This window comes from Phallusia mammillata, chromosome 6 (genome assembly GCF_965637545.1).
Source record: "Phallusia mammillata chromosome 6, kaPhaMamm4.hap1.1, whole genome shotgun sequence".
In the NCBI taxonomy this organism is placed as follows: Eukaryota; Metazoa; Chordata; class Ascidiacea; order Phlebobranchia; family Ascidiidae; genus Phallusia; species Phallusia mammillata.
Window position 1 is genome coordinate 6,572,250 of NC_137257.1, and position 18,943 is coordinate 6,591,192.

Here is an 18,943-nt window from a genome sequence, read left to right on the forward strand (position 1 = left end):
TTATACCCTTTTTTTTTTTTTTTACTTTTTATATATATACAAACCTTACATACTTGTTATTGTTTTGTAGTTAGTTTAAATTATTGTACGTTAATATTCAAGCATATTGTAATTCTGACCTTGTTTCCTTTTTGTTAAAATCTATTCTGAACATACTTGGCGGCTCAACTAGTCTTTAGCGCCGTCTGACGGTTGTTGTTTTAATCATCTCGTTTTTCCTTTTTTTGCTTATTTTCTCCCTCACGCCTTTGTCGCCTGTGGCGCATAATTGTTAAGAATATATATATCTATACAGCGACCAACGCTGTCAAACCATCAAAAATCGCCCTGTTTTAATTACTTTCTTTTTAACAAACAATAAAAGGAATACTAATAATAAGACTCTGCACCTCAGCCATATACTCCTAATTTGTAATTTGACCCCGGATTTTAACCTGCTTGTTTTTATTTCACCATGTATACACAACCGGAACTGCGGAGGTCTCGACTTCGAAGTGCACGCACGGAATCGCAGGTGTTGTCGCAGGATGACCAAACCAGACCTGAAGCCCCACCCCTGACGGTGAGTTACCGCGGCTCTCGTGCGACACAATTCGAGTGCAGTGTGAAGGGTTGCAGTATGCGCTCATCACTTTTGGCGAGCGTCAACCGGCACATAACTAATGTCCACCGGTTGGCGCTTGGTGTAATGCGTGCAAAATGCTCCAAATGCAAGACCATCTTGGAGCTGCGTGGTTCTCTCAACAAAATGAGGGACCACTTTAAGAGTTGCGCTGCACCCTCCACCCCTATCTCGAATGTGTCAAACGGCGATTTTCGTTGCCCGCAGTGTGATAGTCGTTGGCCGTCCCTTGTTGCTGCCAGAACGCATCACTACACGCAGCATCCAGGTGGTCCGACACTACCATCATCCAATTTCACGGTGGAGAAGGTTTTAAAACCTCCCCGGAGTAGCGGAAGCCCAGGCCAATTAAACATCCCGATTTTGTACTCCGGGGACTCCACCGTTTATAACTGCCCCTTTTCGGACTGCCTGAAAAGTAGTGATGGTTATGCCAGGGCCCTCAGCCTCAAGACCCATTTACGCACTTGCCACAACAGGACCTTAATATCGTACCTCACAACATGTGGCAAGTGCAAGTGCGCCGTAGACAGTCACGCTAAGAACCTGTTAAAAGTCTCGGCGCACTACAAGACCTGCCCTGGCATAACGAGCGAGCCGGTCCCGAAGATATCCTCCCCTCAGCACTTCCCCCCGCTAGGCGCAGATGAAGAAAGCACCGCCTGCTCTCCCCGTATTCCGTCGATGGTCTTCAACCATTCGTCGGTCTCAACCCCTAACTCCGAGAGCGGCCTTCTCGCGGACCTCGCATCTTTGTCCTTAGATGAGTCGGAGGTCTGCGATGAAGGTCCGCTCCTTCCCATTCCCTCTCCCATACATAAGGTTAAATCACCCACATCCTATGCTGAAGCCGTACGGCTTCCCCCTCCCCCGGTAATTTTGTCCCCCATAACAATCCCCAGTATGTCGGTGCTGACTGATTCGGCCTGCGGTTCACCCTTTAATTTACGTTTACCCGTCGGGGATAATTCCCCGGCAACTGTCCCACCGTCCCCACTCCAAAGTTGGCTTAGAACACCAACTTCCACCGGGATCAGAGGGAAGACGGCGGTCTCAATTGTTCTCCCGCCCAACCTTCCCTCCGCTCTTCTGGCTTCATTTCTAGGCCCATGCGTGAGTACTAACGTGGGGGTTTCGCCATGCGTCGGCCGCTCGTCAGGCCGCCGTGTGGAGGAGCCGCCGGCCGATCGGCGGAACGAGCGATCTCCGGTGTCACGTTTAGTGGCGTCGGAGCTTTCTCCGCCCGTTGTGACGTCGGAACAGGCGAAGCTGTTCGGCATTAGCCCGTCTCCGACTCCGACCCTAGGATCGGACGAGGAGAGGAGCGAAGTGTCGACAGCCGAGCTCCGAGCTGCGGAGGCAAACCTCAGTGAGCCGATCCCCGGATGTAGCGCTGATTCCATCTTGCGCGAAACCCGGGAGAAGTCTCGAGAGGAGCCGATGCGGCCGGCTGAAACGGACCCCGGTCCGGGAAGGCCTGTCGGGATGGCGAATCGGAGTACTGCTTCTTGTCCGTCGCGTGGGAGTGATCCCTCACCCCGCGTTCCGGCGATGCGGCAGCCGGCCGATGAGTCTGAACGACACGAACCCACGGCTAGTAAAGCGCACCGGATCCGTTCTCCTAGCTCTTTCAGTGGTGATCGCCCCCCTGTTAACTTAAGGTCTGAAACCAAATTGTCTTTTGATGAACTTCGAGCTCGGTTCGATAATATTATTGTTTCGGACTTTTCCTATGGTAATGGCTTTGCCGAGCTCGAGCGCGCACTGGAAGAGTGGACATCGGCCGCTGGTGTAACGTCTAAAACGCAAGTACGCAAACCCCGATTTAACCGAGGCGCTATGCGCCGCTCAATCGACAATCGGGAGCGTGGACATCCCAATAAGGTTAATCAAACGCCAATGACTGGGAACTCCACGAAGGGCTTCGCCCTGCGGAAAGCGTTTTGGCGTGACCAGAAAGGCACAGTCCGTAGGATAACGGATGGTAATAAAGGGGAGATCAGGTGCCGAATTGACCCCTCCACCGTGGAGGCTAAGTTCCGTTCCGATCTCAAGGCACCGGACCGGGAGGACACGATCGAGCGTTTGCCCGACTGGATGGACGCTCCGGAGCTCGGTAACCCGGCGTCGCCTGCAGTTCCTGACGATGTGGATGACCGGCCAATATCGCCCAAGGAGGTCGAGATGGTTCTCCAGACTGTAAACACTGGATCCGCCGCTGGTTCCGACGGCTTGTCCTATGGGTTTTGGAAGGCTTTCGATCCAAAGGGTCTTAGACTCTCGAAGCTTTTCGAAGCCTGTAGGGCGAGTCGCCGGGTTCCCAGCCAGTGGCGGTCGTCGAGGGTCACTCTGATTTGCAAAAATCCGGAGGGGGACCTCGACGATTTGTCCAACTGGAGACCCATCTCGATCTGCCGTAACATCTATAAAATCTATGCGGCGGTATTGGCTCGTCGTCTGCAGAGTTGGGCGCTGGAGCGTGGCGTCGTCTCCTCCGAGCAAAAGGGCTTCATGCCGGTCGAGGGAACGTTCGAACACGTGTACATGTTGGATGCTGCCTTGGCAGATGCCAAGCTAAACGGCAAGGACATCTTTGTCGGGTGGCTTGACATCAAAAACGCCTTCGGTAGTATCCGGCATGATTGTATCCGTAGCGTTATGCGTGCCTTGGCCGTACCAAGCTACTTGAGCGAATGTATCCTGGACGTCTACGTCGCGAACACTTGCACAGTGAGAACTGCTGTGGGTATGACCGGCGAGATACGGATCGGTAGAGGGGTCCGTCAAGGGTGTCCTCTGTCCGGGATAGTATTCAATCTCGTGGCTGAAGTGCTGGTTCGGGGCATCAAAGCGCGTAACGACTGCGGCTATGCATTCTCTTGCGCTCCGACTGTCTTTTCCCAAGTGCTGGCATATGCTGATGACGCGTGCCTCATTGCAAGCTCAAGAGCGCAGTTGTGCAGGCAGCTAAAGGTGTGCGAGGAGTTCGCCGACTGGGCTGGGATACGTTTCAACCCCAACAAATGCCGAGTCATGTCCCAGGTCACGAGTGGAAGACGTCGGGTGCGCGATCCGGATCCTTTCCTGCTCTCGGGTGGGGAGGTGAAGGTGATTGCGCTCGATGAATTCTACAAGTACCTGGGCGTCCGGCAGGGCTACCTCACTGATGTGAGGCATAACAACACGTTGAGCCTTTCAGTCGGTAGAATAGAGCGCTTATTTAAAAGCAAGCTGACTCCGCACCAGAAGCTAATTGCCCTCAAGCGATTTGAGCTCCCACGTCTCAGCTTCATTCTCCGCGTGCGACATTTCCCAATCAGTGCTCTGAGGAAGGTTGACAGCGTTGTGCGGCGATGCTTGAAGATCGCATTTGGCTTACCCTCTAGAACTTGTGTGGCATTCTTCCACTCGTCTTCGGACAGTGGGGGACTGGGTGTACCATCGTTGGCTTGCGAGGGTGATATCCTCGCGGTCACCCAGGCGTATAAATCGCTAACGTCACCAGATTGGAGGGTGGCTGCCGTTGCACGCGGTCGGCTGGAATCACTCACAGGGCGGGCTATGTCAAGCAAAGAGGTGAGTGTCAGTGCGATGGCGGCTTTCCTATCAGGGAGCTCCGTTCGTGGAAACTCTTCGACCGGGTGCGGAAGCCTGTTCACGTATGTGCGCAGGGCCTCGCCCAGGCTGAAGCTTCGGTTCGTCGAGGGCGCGGACGGGCGCTTTTGCGTAACGTCGGGTGGCAAGACGTTGGCTCCTGGCAACCGGGGAGTACTCACCAGAACACTCCACCAAATGGCTTCCACCAGGTGGAGAGAGGTGTGGGCCAGTCATCCCGATCAAGGGAAGACCGTAAGCGCTCACACCCTGTACGGTTATTCTAACCACTGGCTGAAGAAACCGGGGGCTCTGTCCATTCCAGAGCAAAGATTCGCCTTGAAAGCCCGCATGAACCTCCTTCCTGTAAAGAAGGTCCGGACACGGTTTAGGAGGCGTGTCCAACACGACTTGCGATGCTGCCGCTGTGGGCACGAGGTTGAGACCCTTCCCCATGTACTCAACCATTGTCAACCGGTGATGCCTGAAATCTTATCCCGGCACAATGGCGTCATGGAGGAGGTTCTGAGTCGCGTGCCGTCTGGGAACTACACCAGGATTTCCGTCGACCGGGTTTGTTCGGAGCATGCGGTGGCGGCGGGCGAGAACCTTCGGCCTGATTTGATTCTCGAAAGCGCCGATAGGTTCTTGGTCGTCGACTTCGCGTGCCCGTTCGAAAACGGCGCGGATGCCCTCGCCTCTGCGGCGGCCCGTAAAGAAAACAAATACAGGGAGCTTTGTGGAAACTTGGCCCGTGCAACAAACAAGCGGGTCAGTTTCCACAGCTTTATAATCGGCTCCCTGGGAAGCTACGCCAAGGGCAATAACCAAACACTGTCAGCCCTTGGCATCACGGGTCGCCTCCAGACGGACTTGGCCAGAGTGTGCTCCGCTCTGGCCATTAGGGGTAGCTACCTTGTGTGGCAGTCCTGGTGTAGGGGCTTGGCTAGTGGACTCGAAAATACGTAAGAACACCAACTGTCGCCATCTTTTTTGTGCAGGCTGGTCATGCTCCATACCTTTTATTTGAAACGGCGGCGGGGGTGGCACGTACACCATATCCAAGAAAAAGCGACGGGACATCATTGAACAGTACAACTGCTGGAAACCGGAACACTGATGAGGGCGCCTAAGCAATCTCACTTTCTGCCTGACACGTGCAAAACAACAGGCAACAAGGGCGCCCTCTGACAACAATACTCTACCCATGCAAGCAAAATTTCACAACCAAGCACCATGGATCCGGAAACCGCCCCCGCCGTCGTCCACGTAATTTCGCGCACGCGTAAGCCCTGGTGGAGGGGTTGGGCGCCAGACATGAACAAACAATCAATAGAAACGAAGAGAAAGGATGCAGAAGAGCACCCATCTGGCGCCCTCCCGAATTTTATACGCACAGCGGAGTATTCCGCCAGGGCTCCGTATTCACAAACCAAACAAACACAATCACACACACATCTTTAATTACTTTGTCGTTCACCTGTTATTTTCATTTGTACCACAGCCACTTTAAACAAACATTTCACTAACTGCCTTCCATTCCCTACCTCATCACAAACAATGTTCGGAAGGCAGTTGTAAACCCACTAACTATTATTATTATTATTATTATTTTTTTATTTTTTATTTTTTTTCCCACATATACACACATTTTTTTTTTTTTTTTTTTTGGAGCCCAGCCTGCCTCAAGTCCACTAGCCCACCCCCCTGCGACACCCTGCAGCCCCGTTTTATACTGATATTAAAATAAAATCAACTTCAATTAACCCCACTTATTTCAACAGATTAATGGCGGTGTGGCGTGTGTTGTTTGCGTTTTTTTTTTCCTGTCCTTTGTATGTTATATTGCTTTACGCAGACACCGATTTGCTGTGTGTTATACCGCTGCCTGCCTTTTTGTTTTTTGCCACACCGCCAACTCACAAGTAAAATCAAACACAAATTCAAAATTATATATCACCCACCGTCCTAGGGCGGTGGAGGCCGTGCGTGCCCCGCAATCTTTCGAACGGCGATGCCTCCGCAGTATTGATGTTTATCGATTTTTCGTTGCACTCAATAAACGAGGTGTAGAGTCAAAAGTCTGTTCTTCTCAGTTTAATACCTGGGACGCAATCGATTCGCTTGCATGTCTTTGTATTAACCTGATTTTTGGACAGGGGGTATGGTGCCGAGGCTTGCCTCGCCCTGCCCACGGGTTGTCCTGGTATTGCACTACCTCCAGGCACGGCCCACATTCCCACTTTGGTGGGAAAATCAAGCAATTCATCCCAGTTCTTCGTCGTATATTGTTGTAAACCCTCTTTTCTCACCTCGTAGCCAACATTTTCATGCGCTAAAACCGTCGCAAGCCTGCTGTTCTAATTACTACGTACCGTACCACCCGCCGATTGGGAAACAATCGGGCGTAGAGAAAACGTCCGATTACGTCGGCGTTTTCACAACAAACGCTAAAAAAGTATAGATGAAGAGGGTCGATCTTGAAGTTATCCAAATCATACTTACCTGACGGGGGCCTTCACCGTGATCAGGCCGGCGGTGGGCCCAAGGCGAGGCTTAGCCATTGCACTTTGGCCTAGCTGACCCTTGCGATTACCCCAAATGTGGGTAACTCGGCCGTACAATTTCTGTTAGTGGGGTCTGCGTTCGCGCTAACCCCGTATTATTCTTAATCAATCGCTTGTTCTCTCTGGTCAGTTTGCTTCCTGCTGCTCTTCGCGCTTTCTCTCCCAGACAGGCGTAATTGCCGACCCGGGGAGCGTCGCATCGCCATAGCAATGTGTCTGCAACGCATAGCTACGTATCTGATTGAATGTATATCAGAAAAATATTATTGCCATGCACCTGGTGACGTCATATATTCGTAAATATAATTTGAATTAGAACACAACAAAGCTGTCATGGCTATAGTGCCAGGGGAGTCGAATGACGACTGCTACTCGATCGTTTTGGTCCTCGGAAAAACGTTTCGCGCTGCACTGAGCCCCCAGCAAACAGAAGTTGTACAGGTGAGGCTCTGGTTGGCCTAAATATATGTTTAGGCATCGCTTCTCGGCTCTTTAGAGCTAAGATCAAGTGTAGTATCTGTTCTTCTCAGTTTAATACCTGGGACGCAAGCGATTCGCTTGCATGTCTTTGTATTAACCTGATTTTTGGACAGGGGGTATGGTGCCGAGGCTTGCCTCGCCCTGCCCACGGGTTGTCCTGGTATTGCACTACCTCCAGGCACGGCCCACATTCCCACTTTGGTGGGAAAATCAAGCAATTCATCCCAGTTCTTCGTCGTATATTGTTGTAAACCCTCTTTTCTCACCTCGTAGCCAACATTTTCATGCGCTAAAACCGTCGCAAGCCTGCTGTTCTAATTACTACGTACCGTACCACCCGCCGATTGGGAAACAATCGGGCGTAGAGAAAACGTCCGATTACGTCGGCGTTTTCACAACAAACGCTAAAAAAGTATAGATGAAGAGGGTCGATCTTGAAGTTAACCAAATCATACTTACCTGACGGGGGCCTTCACCGTGATCAGGCCGGCGGTGGGCCCAAGGCGAGGCTTAGCCATTGCACTTTGGCCTAGCTGACCCTTGCGATTACCCCAAATGTGGGTAACTCGGCCGTACAATTTCTGTTAGTGGGGTCTGCGTTCGCGCTAACCCCGTATTATTCTTAATCAATCGCTTGTTCTCTCTGGTCAGTTTGCTTCCTGCTGCTCTTCGCGCTTTCTCTCCCAGACAGGCGTAATTGCCGACCCGGGGAGCGTCGCATCGCCATAGCAATGTGTCTGCAACGCATAGCTACGTATCTGATTGAATGTATATCAGAAAAATATTATTGCCATGCACCTGGTGACGTCATATATTCGTAAATATAATTTGAATTAGAACACAACAAAGCTGTCATGGCTATAGTGCCAGGGGAGTCGAATGACGACTGCTACTCGATCGTTTTGGTCCTCGGAAAAACGTTTCGCGCTGCACTGAGCCCCCAGCAAACAGAAGTTGTACAGGTGAGGCTCTGGTTGGCCTAAATATATGTTTAGGCATCGCTTCTCGGCTCTTTAGAGCTAAGATCAAGTGTAGTATCTGTTCTTCTCAGTTTAATACCTGGGACGCAAGCGATTCGCTTGCATGTCTTTGTATTAACCTGATTTTTGGACAGGGGGTATGGTGCCGAGGCTTGCCTCGCCCTGCCCACGGGTTGTCCTGGTATTGCACTACCTCCAGGCACGGCCCACATTCCCACTTTGGTGGGAAAATCAAGCAATTCATCCCAGTTCTTCGTCGTATATTGTTGTAAACCCTCTTTTCTCACCTCGTAGCCAACATTTTCATGCGCTAAAACCGTCGCAAGCCTGCTGTTCTAATTACTACGTACCGTACCACCCGCCGATTGGGAAACAATCGGGCGTAGAGAAAACGTCCGATTACGTCGGCGTTTTCACAACAAACGCTAAAAAAGTATAGATGAAGAGGGTCGATCTTGAAGTTAACCAAATCATACTTACCTGACGGGGGCCTTCACCGTGATCAGGCCGGCGGTGGGCCCAAGGCGAGGCTTAGCCATTGCACTTTGGCCTAGCTGACCCTTGCGATTACCCCAAATGTGGGTAACTCGGCCGTACAATTTCTGTTAGTGGGGTCTGCGTTCGCGCTAACCCCGTATTATTCTTAATCAATCGCTTGTTCTCTCTGGTCAGTTTGCTTCCTGCTGCTCTTCGCGCTTTCTCTCCCAGACAGGCGTAATTGCCGACCCGGGGAGCGTCGCATCGCCATAGCAATGTGTCTGCAACGCATAGCTACGTATCTGATTGAATGTATATCAGAAAAATATTATTGCCATGCACCTGGTGACGTCATATATTCGTAAATATAATTTGAATTAGAACACAACAAAGCTGTCATGGCTATAGTGCCAGGGGAGTCGAATGACGACTGCTACTCGATCGTTTTGGTCCTCGGAAAAACGTTTCGCGCTGCACTGAGCCCCCAGCAAACAGAAGTTGTACAGGTGAGGCTCTGGTTGGCCTAAATATATGTTTAGGCATCGCTTCTCGGCTCTTTAGATCTCGCGGTTTGGGTGCTGCCAAAATATTGTAAAACTGCTATTTGTGGTGCGCCGCTGTGGCGTCTGAGTGACGTCATAATCAAACAAACAAAGAAGAAACGGCGCTGTGCCGCACCCATACAATCAACCGCGGTTTTTATTGGATTATACCGCTTTTTTGGATTTATTTTCGTCAATCTTTTGGATTTTATCTTGGATTTTATCTTGGATTTTATCCCACACTGCTGGATTATTCTTGGATTTTATCAACCAGAAGCTGCCCCACACCGGGCCGGCCACGAAGTTATCGAAAAAGTAAGTGCCGGCCCGGTTAGGGCCTTGTTTTTATCATAAACCAAGACGAATTAAAACACAGCCGCTTAGAGGGTCGCCTTAACGAACTGACGAGCAGCAAGCCGCCATCTTGTTTTAGATTCCTTTTTTCCTTTTTCTCTTTTCAGCCAGAACAGGAACCTGATTTGCCAAATTTTGGTCACGTGACACGTCGTCACTTTAGTTCCTTCTTTTATTTGTCTTGGTTAGTCTTGGAAAATCGGCAATTTGTTAACCTCAGTCACGTGACACAGGGTCACAGCCCCGCTACTTCTAACTCTCCTAATTTATCTGTAGTCACGTGACACAACGTCACAGCATACGTTTGTTCGTTTGGACTCTGCCGCAGTGGCCGTTACGGTTCGTCGCTCAGCCCACGTCAGACATTTTCTCTCGCTTTCGTTATACTTCTCTTTCCCTTTCTCATTTAAACCTACTGACCTGTTGTGGTTGGTGCCCAGTCATCCGGAACTCACTCTGCCACCAGCCCACAGGCCCGCCATTTTGTTTCTTTTGTTTAAACGCACCGCAACCTTAAGTTCTGTGCCTTTAATACCGCGCCATAATTCTGTTATTGTTTTCGTAGTTAGTTTAGTTGTTTATTTGTACTAAGTAATATTAATATTGTTATTAAAATTATTTTACGTTAATATTCAAGCATATTGTAATTCTGACCTTGTTTGTTAATATACATATTTATACCCTTTTTTTTTTTTTTTTACTTTTTATATATATACAAACCTTACATACTTGTTATTGTTTTGTAGTTAGTTTAAATTATTGTACGTTAATATTCAAGCATATTGTAATTCTGACCTTGTTTCCTTTTTGTTAAAATCTATTCTGAACATACTTGGCGGCTCAACTAGTCTTTAGCGCCGTCTGACGGTTGTTGTTTTAATCATCTCGTTTTTCCTTTTTTTGCTTATTTTCTCCCTCACGCCTTTGTCGCCTGTGGCGCATAATTGTTAAGAATATATATATCTATACAGCGACCAACGCTGTCAAACCATCAAAAATCGCCCTGTTTTAATTACTTTCTTTTTAACAAACAATAAAAGGAATACTAATAATAAGACTCTGCACCTCAGCCATATACTCCTAATTTGTAATTTGACCCCGGATTTTAACCTGCTTGTTTTTATTTCACCATGTATACACAACCGGAACTGCGGAGGTCTCGACTTCGAAGTGCACGCACGGAATCGCAGGTGTTGTCGCAGGATGACCAAACCAGACCTGAAGCCCCACCCCTGACGGTGAGTTACCGCGGCTCTCGTGCGACACAATTCGAGTGCAGTGTGAAGGGTTGCAGTATGCGCTCATCACTTTTGGCGAGCGTCAACCGGCACATAACTAATGTCCACCGGTTGGCGCTTGGTGTAATGCGTGCAAAATGCTCCAAATGCAAGACCATCTTGGAGCTGCGTGGTTCTCTCAACAAAATGAGGGACCACTTTAAGAGTTGCGCTGCACCCTCCACCCCTATCTCGAATGTGTCAAACGGCGATTTTCGTTGCCCGCAGTGTGATAGTCGTTGGCCGTCCCTTGTTGCTGCCAGAACGCATCACTACACGCAGCATCCAGGTGGTCCGACACTACCATCATCCAATTTCACGGTGGAGAAGGTTTTAAAACCTCCCCGGAGTAGCGGAAGCCCAGGCCAATTAAACATCCCGATTTTGTACTCCGGGGACTCCACCGTTTATAACTGCCCCTTTTCGGACTGCCTGAAAAGTAGTGATGGTTATGCCAGGGCCCTCAGCCTCAAGACCCATTTACGCACTTGCCACAACAGGACCTTAATATCGTACCTCACAACATGTGGCAAGTGCAAGTGCGCCGTAGACAGTCACGCTAAGAACCTGTTAAAAGTCTCGGCGCACTACAAGACCTGCCCTGGCATAACGAGCGAGCCGGTCCCGAAGATATCCTCCCCTCAGCACTTCCCCCCGCTAGGCGCAGATGAAGAAAGCACCGCCTGCTCTCCCCGTATTCCGTCGATGGTCTTCAACCATTCGTCGGTCTCAACCCCTAACTCCGAGAGCGGCCTTCTCGCGGACCTCGCATCTTTGTCCTTAGATGAGTCGGAGGTCTGCGATGAAGGTCCGCTCCTTCCCATTCCCTCTCCCATACATAAGGTTAAATCACCCACATCCTATGCTGAAGCCGTACGGCTTCCCCCTCCCCCGGTAATTTTGTCCCCCATAACAATCCCCAGTATGTCGGTGCTGACTGATTCGGCCTGCGGTTCACCCTTTAATTTACGTTTACCCGTCGGGGATAATTCCCCGGCAACTGTCCCACCGTCCCCACTCCAAAGTTGGCTTAGAACACCAACTTCCACCGGGATCAGAGGGAAGACGGCGGTCTCAATTGTTCTCCCGCCCAACCTTCCCTCCGCTCTTCTGGCTTCATTTCTAGGCCCATGCGTGAGTACTAACGTGGGGGTTTCGCCATGCGTCGGCCGCTCGTCAGGCCGCCGTGTGGAGGAGCCGCCGGCCGATCGGCGGAACGAGCGATCTCCGGTGTCACGTTTAGTGGCGTCGGAGCTTTCTCCGCCCGTTGTGACGTCGGAACAGGCGAAGCTGTTCGGCATTAGCCCGTCTCCGACTCCGACCCTAGGATCGGACGAGGAGAGGAGCGAAGTGTCGACAGCCGAGCTCCGAGCTGCGGAGGCAAACCTCAGTGAGCCGATCCCCGGATGTAGCGCTGATTCCATCTTGCGCGAAACCCGGGAGAAGTCTCGAGAGGAGCCGATGCGGCCGGCTGAAACGGACCCCGGTCCGGGAAGGCCTGTCGGGATGGCGAATCGGAGTACTGCTTCTTGTCCGTCGCGTGGGAGTGATCCCTCACCCCGCGTTCCGGCGATGCGGCAGCCGGCCGATGAGTCTGAACGACACGAACCCACGGCTAGTAAAGCGCACCGGATCCGTTCTCCTAGCTCTTTCAGTGGTGATCGCCCCCCTGTTAACTTAAGGTCTGAAACCAAATTGTCTTTTGATGAACTTCGAGCTCGGTTCGATAATATTATTGTTTCGGACTTTTCCTATGGTAATGGCTTTGCCGAGCTCGAGCGCGCACTGGAAGAGTGGACATCGGCCGCTGGTGTAACGTCTAAAACGCAAGTACGCAAACCCCGATTTAACCGAGGCGCTATGCGCCGCTCAATCGACAATCGGGAGCGTGGACATCCCAATAAGGTTAATCAAACGCCAATGACTGGGAACTCCACGAAGGGCTTCGCCCTGCGGAAAGCGTTTTGGCGTGACCAGAAAGGCACAGTCCGTAGGATAACGGATGGTAATAAAGGGGAGATCAGGTGCCGAATTGACCCCTCCACCGTGGAGGCTAAGTTCCGTTCCGATCTCAAGGCACCGGACCGGGAGGACACGATCGAGCGTTTGCCCGACTGGATGGACGCTCCGGAGCTCGGTAACCCGGCGTCGCCTGCAGTTCCTGACGATGTGGATGACCGGCCAATATCGCCCAAGGAGGTCGAGATGGTTCTCCAGACTGTAAACACTGGATCCGCCGCTGGTTCCGACGGCTTGTCCTATGGGTTTTGGAAGGCTTTCGATCCAAAGGGTCTTAGACTCTCGAAGCTTTTCGAAGCCTGTAGGGCGAGTCGCCGGGTTCCCAGCCAGTGGCGGTCGTCGAGGGTCACTCTGATTTGCAAAAATCCGGAGGGGGACCTCGACGATTTGTCCAACTGGAGACCCATCTCGATCTGCCGTAACATCTATAAAATCTATGCGGCGGTATTGGCTCGTCGTCTGCAGAGTTGGGCGCTGGAGCGTGGCGTCGTCTCCTCCGAGCAAAAGGGCTTCATGCCGGTCGAGGGAACGTTCGAACACGTGTACATGTTGGATGCTGCCTTGGCAGATGCCAAGCTAAACGGCAAGGACATCTTTGTCGGGTGGCTTGACATCAAAAACGCCTTCGGTAGTATCCGGCATGATTGTATCCGTAGCGTTATGCGTGCCTTGGCCGTACCAAGCTACTTGAGCGAATGTATCCTGGACGTCTACGTCGCGAACACTTGCACAGTGAGAACTGCTGTGGGTATGACCGGCGAGATACGGATCGGTAGAGGGGTCCGTCAAGGGTGTCCTCTGTCCGGGATAGTATTCAATCTCGTGGCTGAAGTGCTGGTTCGGGGCATCAAAGCGCGTAACGACTGCGGCTATGCATTCTCTTGCGCTCCGACTGTCTTTTCCCAAGTGCTGGCATATGCTGATGACGCGTGCCTCATTGCAAGCTCAAGAGCGCAGTTGTGCAGGCAGCTAAAGGTGTGCGAGGAGTTCGCCGACTGGGCTGGGATACGTTTCAACCCCAACAAATGCCGAGTCATGTCCCAGGTCACGAGTGGAAGACGTCGGGTGCGCGATCCGGATCCTTTCCTGCTCTCGGGTGGGGAGGTGAAGGTGATTGCGCTCGATGAATTCTACAAGTACCTGGGCGTCCGGCAGGGCTACCTCACTGATGTGAGGCATAACAACACGTTGAGCCTTTCAGTCGGTAGAATAGAGCGCTTATTTAAAAGCAAGCTGACTCCGCACCAGAAGCTAATTGCCCTCAAGCGATTTGAGCTCCCACGTCTCAGCTTCATTCTCCGCGTGCGACATTTCCCAATCAGTGCTCTGAGGAAGGTTGACAGCGTTGTGCGGCGATGCTTGAAGATCGCATTTGGCTTACCCTCTAGAACTTGTGTGGCATTCTTCCACTCGTCTTCGGACAGTGGGGGACTGGGTGTACCATCGTTGGCTTGCGAGGGTGATATCCTCGCGGTCACCCAGGCGTATAAATCGCTAACGTCACCAGATTGGAGGGTGGCTGCCGTTGCACGCGGTCGGCTGGAATCACTCACAGGGCGGGCTATGTCAAGCAAAGAGGTGAGTGTCAGTGCGATGGCGGCTTTCCTATCAGGGAGCTCCGTTCGTGGAAACTCTTCGACCGGGTGCGGAAGCCTGTTCACGTATGTGCGCAGGGCCTCGCCCAGGCTGAAGCTTCGGTTCGTCGAGGGCGCGGACGGGCGCTTTTGCGTAACGTCGGGTGGCAAGACGTTGGCTCCTGGCAACCGGGGAGTACTCACCAGAACACTCCACCAAATGGCTTCCACCAGGTGGAGAGAGGTGTGGGCCAGTCATCCCGATCAAGGGAAGACCGTAAGCGCTCACACCCTGTACGGTTATTCTAACCACTGGCTGAAGAAACCGGGGGCTCTGTCCATTCCAGAGCAAAGATTCGCCTTGAAAGCCCGCATGAACCTCCTTCCTGTAAAGAAGGTCCGGACACGGTTTAGGAGGCGTGTCCAACACGACTTGCGATGCTGCCGCTGTGGGCACGAGGTTGAGACCCTTCCCCATGTACTCAACCATTGTCAACCGGTGATGCCTGAAATCTTATCCCGGCACAATGGCGTCATGGAGGAGGTTCTGAGTCGCGTGCCGTCTGGGAACTACACCAGGATTTCCGTCGACCGGGTTTGTTCGGAGCATGCGGTGGCGGCGGGCGAGAACCTTCGGCCTGATTTGATTCTCGAAAGCGCCGATAGGTTCTTGGTCGTCGACTTCGCGTGCCCGTTCGAAAACGGCGCGGATGCCCTCGCCTCTGCGGCGGCCCGTAAAGAAAACAAATACAGGGAGCTTTGTGGAAACTTGGCCCGTGCAACAAACAAGCGGGTCAGTTTCCACAGCTTTATAATCGGCTCCCTGGGAAGCTACGCCAAGGGCAATAACCAAACACTGTCAGCCCTTGGCATCACGGGTCGCCTCCAGACGGACTTGGCCAGAGTGTGCTCCGCTCTGGCCATTAGGGGTAGCTACCTTGTGTGGCAGTCCTGGTGTAGGGGCTTGGCTAGTGGACTCGAAAATACGTAAGAACACCAACTGTCGCCATCTTTTTTGTGCAGGCTGGTCATGCTCCATACCTTTTATTTGAAACGGCGGCGGGGGTGGCACGTACACCATATCCAAGAAAAAGCGACGGGACATCATTGAACAGTACAACTGCTGGAAACCGGAACACTGATGAGGGCGCCTAAGCAATCTCACTTTCTGCCTGACACGTGCAAAACAACAGGCAACAAGGGCGCCCTCTGACAACAATACTCTACCCATGCAAGCAAAATTTCACAACCAAGCACCATGGATCCGGAAACCGCCCCCGCCGTCGTCCACGTAATTTCGCGCACGCGTAAGCCCTGGTGGAGGGGTTGGGCGCCAGACATGAACAAACAATCAATAGAAACGAAGAGAAAGGATGCAGAAGAGCACCCATCTGGCGCCCTCCCGAATTTTATACGCACAGCGGAGTATTCCGCCAGGGCTCCGTATTCACAAACCAAACAAACACAATCACACACACATCTTTAATTACTTTGTCGTTCACCTGTTATTTTCATTTGTACCACAGCCACTTTAAACAAACATTTCACTAACTGCCTTCCATTCCCTACCTCATCACAAACAATGTTCGGAAGGCAGTTGTAAACCCACTAACTATTATTATTATTATTATTATTATTTTTTTATTTTTTATTTTTTTTCCCACATATACACACATTTTTTTTTTTTTTTTTTTTGGAGCCCAGCCTGCCTCAAGTCCACTAGCCCACCCCCCTGCGACACCCTGCAGCCCCGTTTTATACTGATATTAAAATAAAATCAACTTCAATTAACCCCACTTATTTCAACAGATTAATGGCGGTGTGGCGTGTGTTGTTTGCGTTTTTTTTTTCCTGTCCTTTGTATGTTATATTGCTTTACGCAGACACCGATTTGCTGTGTGTTATACCGCTGCCTGCCTTTTTGTTTTTTGCCACACCGCCAACTCACAAGTAAAATCAAACACAAATTCAAAATTATATATCACCCACCGTCCTAGGGCGGTGGAGGCCGTGCGTGCCCCGCAATCTTTCGAACGGCGATGCCTCCGCAGTATTGATGTTTATCGATTTTTCGTTGCACTCAATAAACGAGGTGTAGAGTCAAAAGTCTGTTCTTCTCAGTTTAATACCTGGGACGCAATCGATTCGCTTGCATGTCTTTGTATTAACCTGATTTTTGGACAGGGGGTATGGTGCCGAGGCTTGCCTCGCCCTGCCCACGGGTTGTCCTGGTATTGCACTACCTCCAGGCACGGCCCACATTCCCACTTTGGTGGGAAAATCAAGCAATTCATCCCAGTTCTTCGTCGTATATTGTTGTAAACCCTCTTTTCTCACCTCGTAGCCAACATTTTCATGCGCTAAAACCGTCGCAAGCCTGCTGTTCTAATTACTACGTACCGTACCACCCGCCGATTGGGAAACAATCGGGCGTAGAGAAAACGTCCGATTACGTCGGCGTTTTCACAACAAACGCTAAAAAAGTATAGATGAAGAGGGTCGATCTTGAAGTTAACCAAATCATACTTACCTGACGGGGGCCTTCACCGTGATCAGGCCGGCGGTGGGCCCAAGGCGAGGCTTAGCCATTGCACTTTGGCCTAGCTGACCCTTGCGATTACCCCAAATGTGGGTAACTCGGCCGTACAATTTCTGTTAGTGGGGTCTGCGTTCGCGCTAACCCCGTATTATTCTTAATCAATCGCTTGTTCTCTCTGGTCAGTTTGCTTCCTGCTGCTCTTCGCGCTTTCTCTCCCAGACAGGCGTAATTGCCGACCCGGGGAGCGTCGCATCGCCATAGCAATGTGTCTGCAACGCATAGCTACGTATCTGATTGAATGTATATCAGAAAAATATTATTGCCATGCACCTGGTGACGTCATATATTCGTAAATATAATTTGAATTAGAACACAACAAAGCTGTCATGGCTATAGTGCCAGGGGAGTCGAATGACGACTGCTACTCGATCGTTTTGGTCCTCGGAAAAACGTTTCGCGCTGCACTGAGCCCCCAGCAAACAGAAGTTGTACAGGTGAGGCTCTGGTTGGCCTAAATATATGTTTAGGCATCGCTTCTCGGCTCTTTAGAGCTAAGATCAAGTGTAGTATCTGTTCTTCTCAGTTTAATACCTGGGACGCAAGCGATTCGCTTGCATGTCTTTGTATTAACCTGATTTTTGGACAGGGGGTATGGTGCCGAGGCTTGCCTCGCCCTGCCCACGGGTTGTCCTGGTATTGCACTACCTCCAGGCACGGCCCACATTCCCACTTTGGTGGGAAAATCAAGCAATTCATCCCAGTTCTTCGTCGTATATTGTTGTAAACCCTCTTTTCTCACCTCGTAGCCAACATTTTCATGCGCTAAAACCGTCGCAAGCCTGCTGTTCTAATTACTACGTACCGTACCACCCGCCGATTGGGAAACAATCGGGCGTAGAGAAAACGTCCGATTACGTCGGCGTTTTCACAACAAACGCTAAAAAAGTATAGATGAAGAGGGTCGATCTTGAAGTTAACCAAATCATACTTACCTGACGGGGGCCTTCACCGTGATCAGGCCGGCGGTGGGCCCAAGGCGAGGCTTAGCCATTGCACTTTGGCCTAGCTGACCCTTGCGATTACCCCAAATGTGGGTAACTCGGCCGTACAATTTCTGTTAGTGGGGTCTGCGTTCGCGCTAACCCCGTATTATTCTTAATCAATCGCTTGTTCTCTCTGGTCAGTTTGCTTCCTGCTGCTCTTCGCGCTTTCTCTCCCAGACAGGCGTAATTGCCGACCCGGGGAGCGTCGCATCGCCATAGCAATGTGTCTGCAACGCATAGCTACGTATCTGATTGAATGTATATCAGAAAAATATTATTGCCATGCACCTGGTGACGTCATATATTCGTAAATATAATTTGAATTAGAACACAACAAAGCTGTCATGGCTATAGTGCCAGGGGAGTCGAATGACGACTGCTACTCGATCGTTTTGGTCCTCGGAAAAACGTTTCGCGCTGCACTGAGCCCCCAGCAAACAGAAGTTGTACAGGTGAGGCTCTGGTTGGCCTAAATATATGTTTAGGCATCGCTTCTCGGCTCTTTAGAGCTAAGATCAAGTGTAGTATCTGTTCTTCTCAGTTTAATACCTGGGACGCAAGCGATTCGCTTGCATGTCTTTGTATTAACCTGATTTTTGGACAGGGGGTATGGTGCCGAGGCTTGCCTCGCCCTGCCCACGGGTTGTCCTGGTATTGCACTACCTCCAGGCACGGCCCACATTCCCACTTTGGTGGGAAAATCAAGCAATTCATCCCAGTTCTTCGTCGTATATTGTTGTAAACCCTCTTTTCTCACCTCGTAGCCAACATTTTCATGCGCTAAAACCGTCGCAAGCCTGCTGTTCTAATTACTACGTACCGTACCACCCGCCGATTGGGAAACAATCGGGCGTAGAGAAAACGTCCGATTACGT

At 51.0% G+C, this 18,943-nt stretch overlaps 2 protein-coding genes and 11 non-coding genes across 13 annotated transcripts; all 13 read left to right on the top strand.

Annotated features, from left to right (window-relative positions):
* Nucleotides 1-454: 454 nt before the first annotated feature.
* LOC145232867 (uncharacterized) lies at nucleotides 455-5,185 on the top strand. Its single transcript, XM_080097543.1, has one exon. It carries the CDS (start codon nucleotides 455-457, stop codon nucleotides 5,183-5,185), a length of 4,731 nt encoding a protein of 1,576 aa, XP_079953669.1.
* A 1,068-nt stretch (nucleotides 5,186-6,253) lies between these two features.
* LOC145235271 (U2 spliceosomal RNA) lies at nucleotides 6,254-6,456 on the top strand. The gene has a single exon (XR_013861770.1). It is a non-coding gene; the product is annotated as a U2 spliceosomal RNA (small nuclear RNA).
* Nucleotides 6,457-6,713: 257 nt separating this feature from the next.
* LOC145235129 (U1 spliceosomal RNA) lies at nucleotides 6,714-6,877 on the top strand. Its single transcript, XR_013861635.1, has one exon. It is a non-coding gene; the product is annotated as a U1 spliceosomal RNA (small nuclear RNA).
* A 382-nt stretch (nucleotides 6,878-7,259) lies between these two features.
* On the top strand, nucleotides 7,260-7,457 carry LOC145235253 (U2 spliceosomal RNA). Its single transcript, XR_013861753.1, has one exon. It is a non-coding gene; the product is annotated as a U2 spliceosomal RNA (small nuclear RNA).
* A 257-nt stretch (nucleotides 7,458-7,714) lies between these two features.
* Nucleotides 7,715-7,878, top strand: LOC145235130 (U1 spliceosomal RNA). The gene has a single exon (XR_013861636.1). It is a non-coding gene; the product is annotated as a U1 spliceosomal RNA (small nuclear RNA).
* A 382-nt stretch (nucleotides 7,879-8,260) lies between these two features.
* On the top strand, nucleotides 8,261-8,458 carry LOC145235255 (U2 spliceosomal RNA). The gene has a single exon (XR_013861755.1). It is a non-coding gene; the product is annotated as a U2 spliceosomal RNA (small nuclear RNA).
* A 257-nt stretch (nucleotides 8,459-8,715) lies between these two features.
* On the top strand, nucleotides 8,716-8,879 carry LOC145235131 (U1 spliceosomal RNA). Its single transcript, XR_013861637.1, has one exon. It is a non-coding gene; the product is annotated as a U1 spliceosomal RNA (small nuclear RNA).
* Nucleotides 8,880-10,746: 1,867 nt separating this feature from the next.
* LOC145232868 (uncharacterized) lies at nucleotides 10,747-15,477 on the top strand. The gene has a single exon (XM_080097544.1). The coding sequence runs from the start codon at nucleotides 10,747-10,749 to the stop codon at nucleotides 15,475-15,477; it is 4,731 nt and encodes a 1,576-aa protein (XP_079953670.1).
* Nucleotides 15,478-16,548: 1,071 nt separating this feature from the next.
* On the top strand, nucleotides 16,549-16,751 carry LOC145235272 (U2 spliceosomal RNA). The gene has a single exon (XR_013861771.1). It is a non-coding gene; the product is annotated as a U2 spliceosomal RNA (small nuclear RNA).
* A 257-nt stretch (nucleotides 16,752-17,008) lies between these two features.
* LOC145235132 (U1 spliceosomal RNA) lies at nucleotides 17,009-17,172 on the top strand. The gene has a single exon (XR_013861638.1). It is a non-coding gene; the product is annotated as a U1 spliceosomal RNA (small nuclear RNA).
* Nucleotides 17,173-17,554: 382 nt separating this feature from the next.
* On the top strand, nucleotides 17,555-17,752 carry LOC145235256 (U2 spliceosomal RNA). The gene has a single exon (XR_013861756.1). It is a non-coding gene; the product is annotated as a U2 spliceosomal RNA (small nuclear RNA).
* A 257-nt stretch (nucleotides 17,753-18,009) lies between these two features.
* Nucleotides 18,010-18,173, top strand: LOC145235133 (U1 spliceosomal RNA). The gene has a single exon (XR_013861639.1). It is a non-coding gene; the product is annotated as a U1 spliceosomal RNA (small nuclear RNA).
* A 382-nt stretch (nucleotides 18,174-18,555) lies between these two features.
* On the top strand, nucleotides 18,556-18,753 carry LOC145235257 (U2 spliceosomal RNA). Its single transcript, XR_013861757.1, has one exon. It is a non-coding gene; the product is annotated as a U2 spliceosomal RNA (small nuclear RNA).
* The last annotated feature ends 190 nt before the right edge of the window (nucleotides 18,754-18,943 follow it).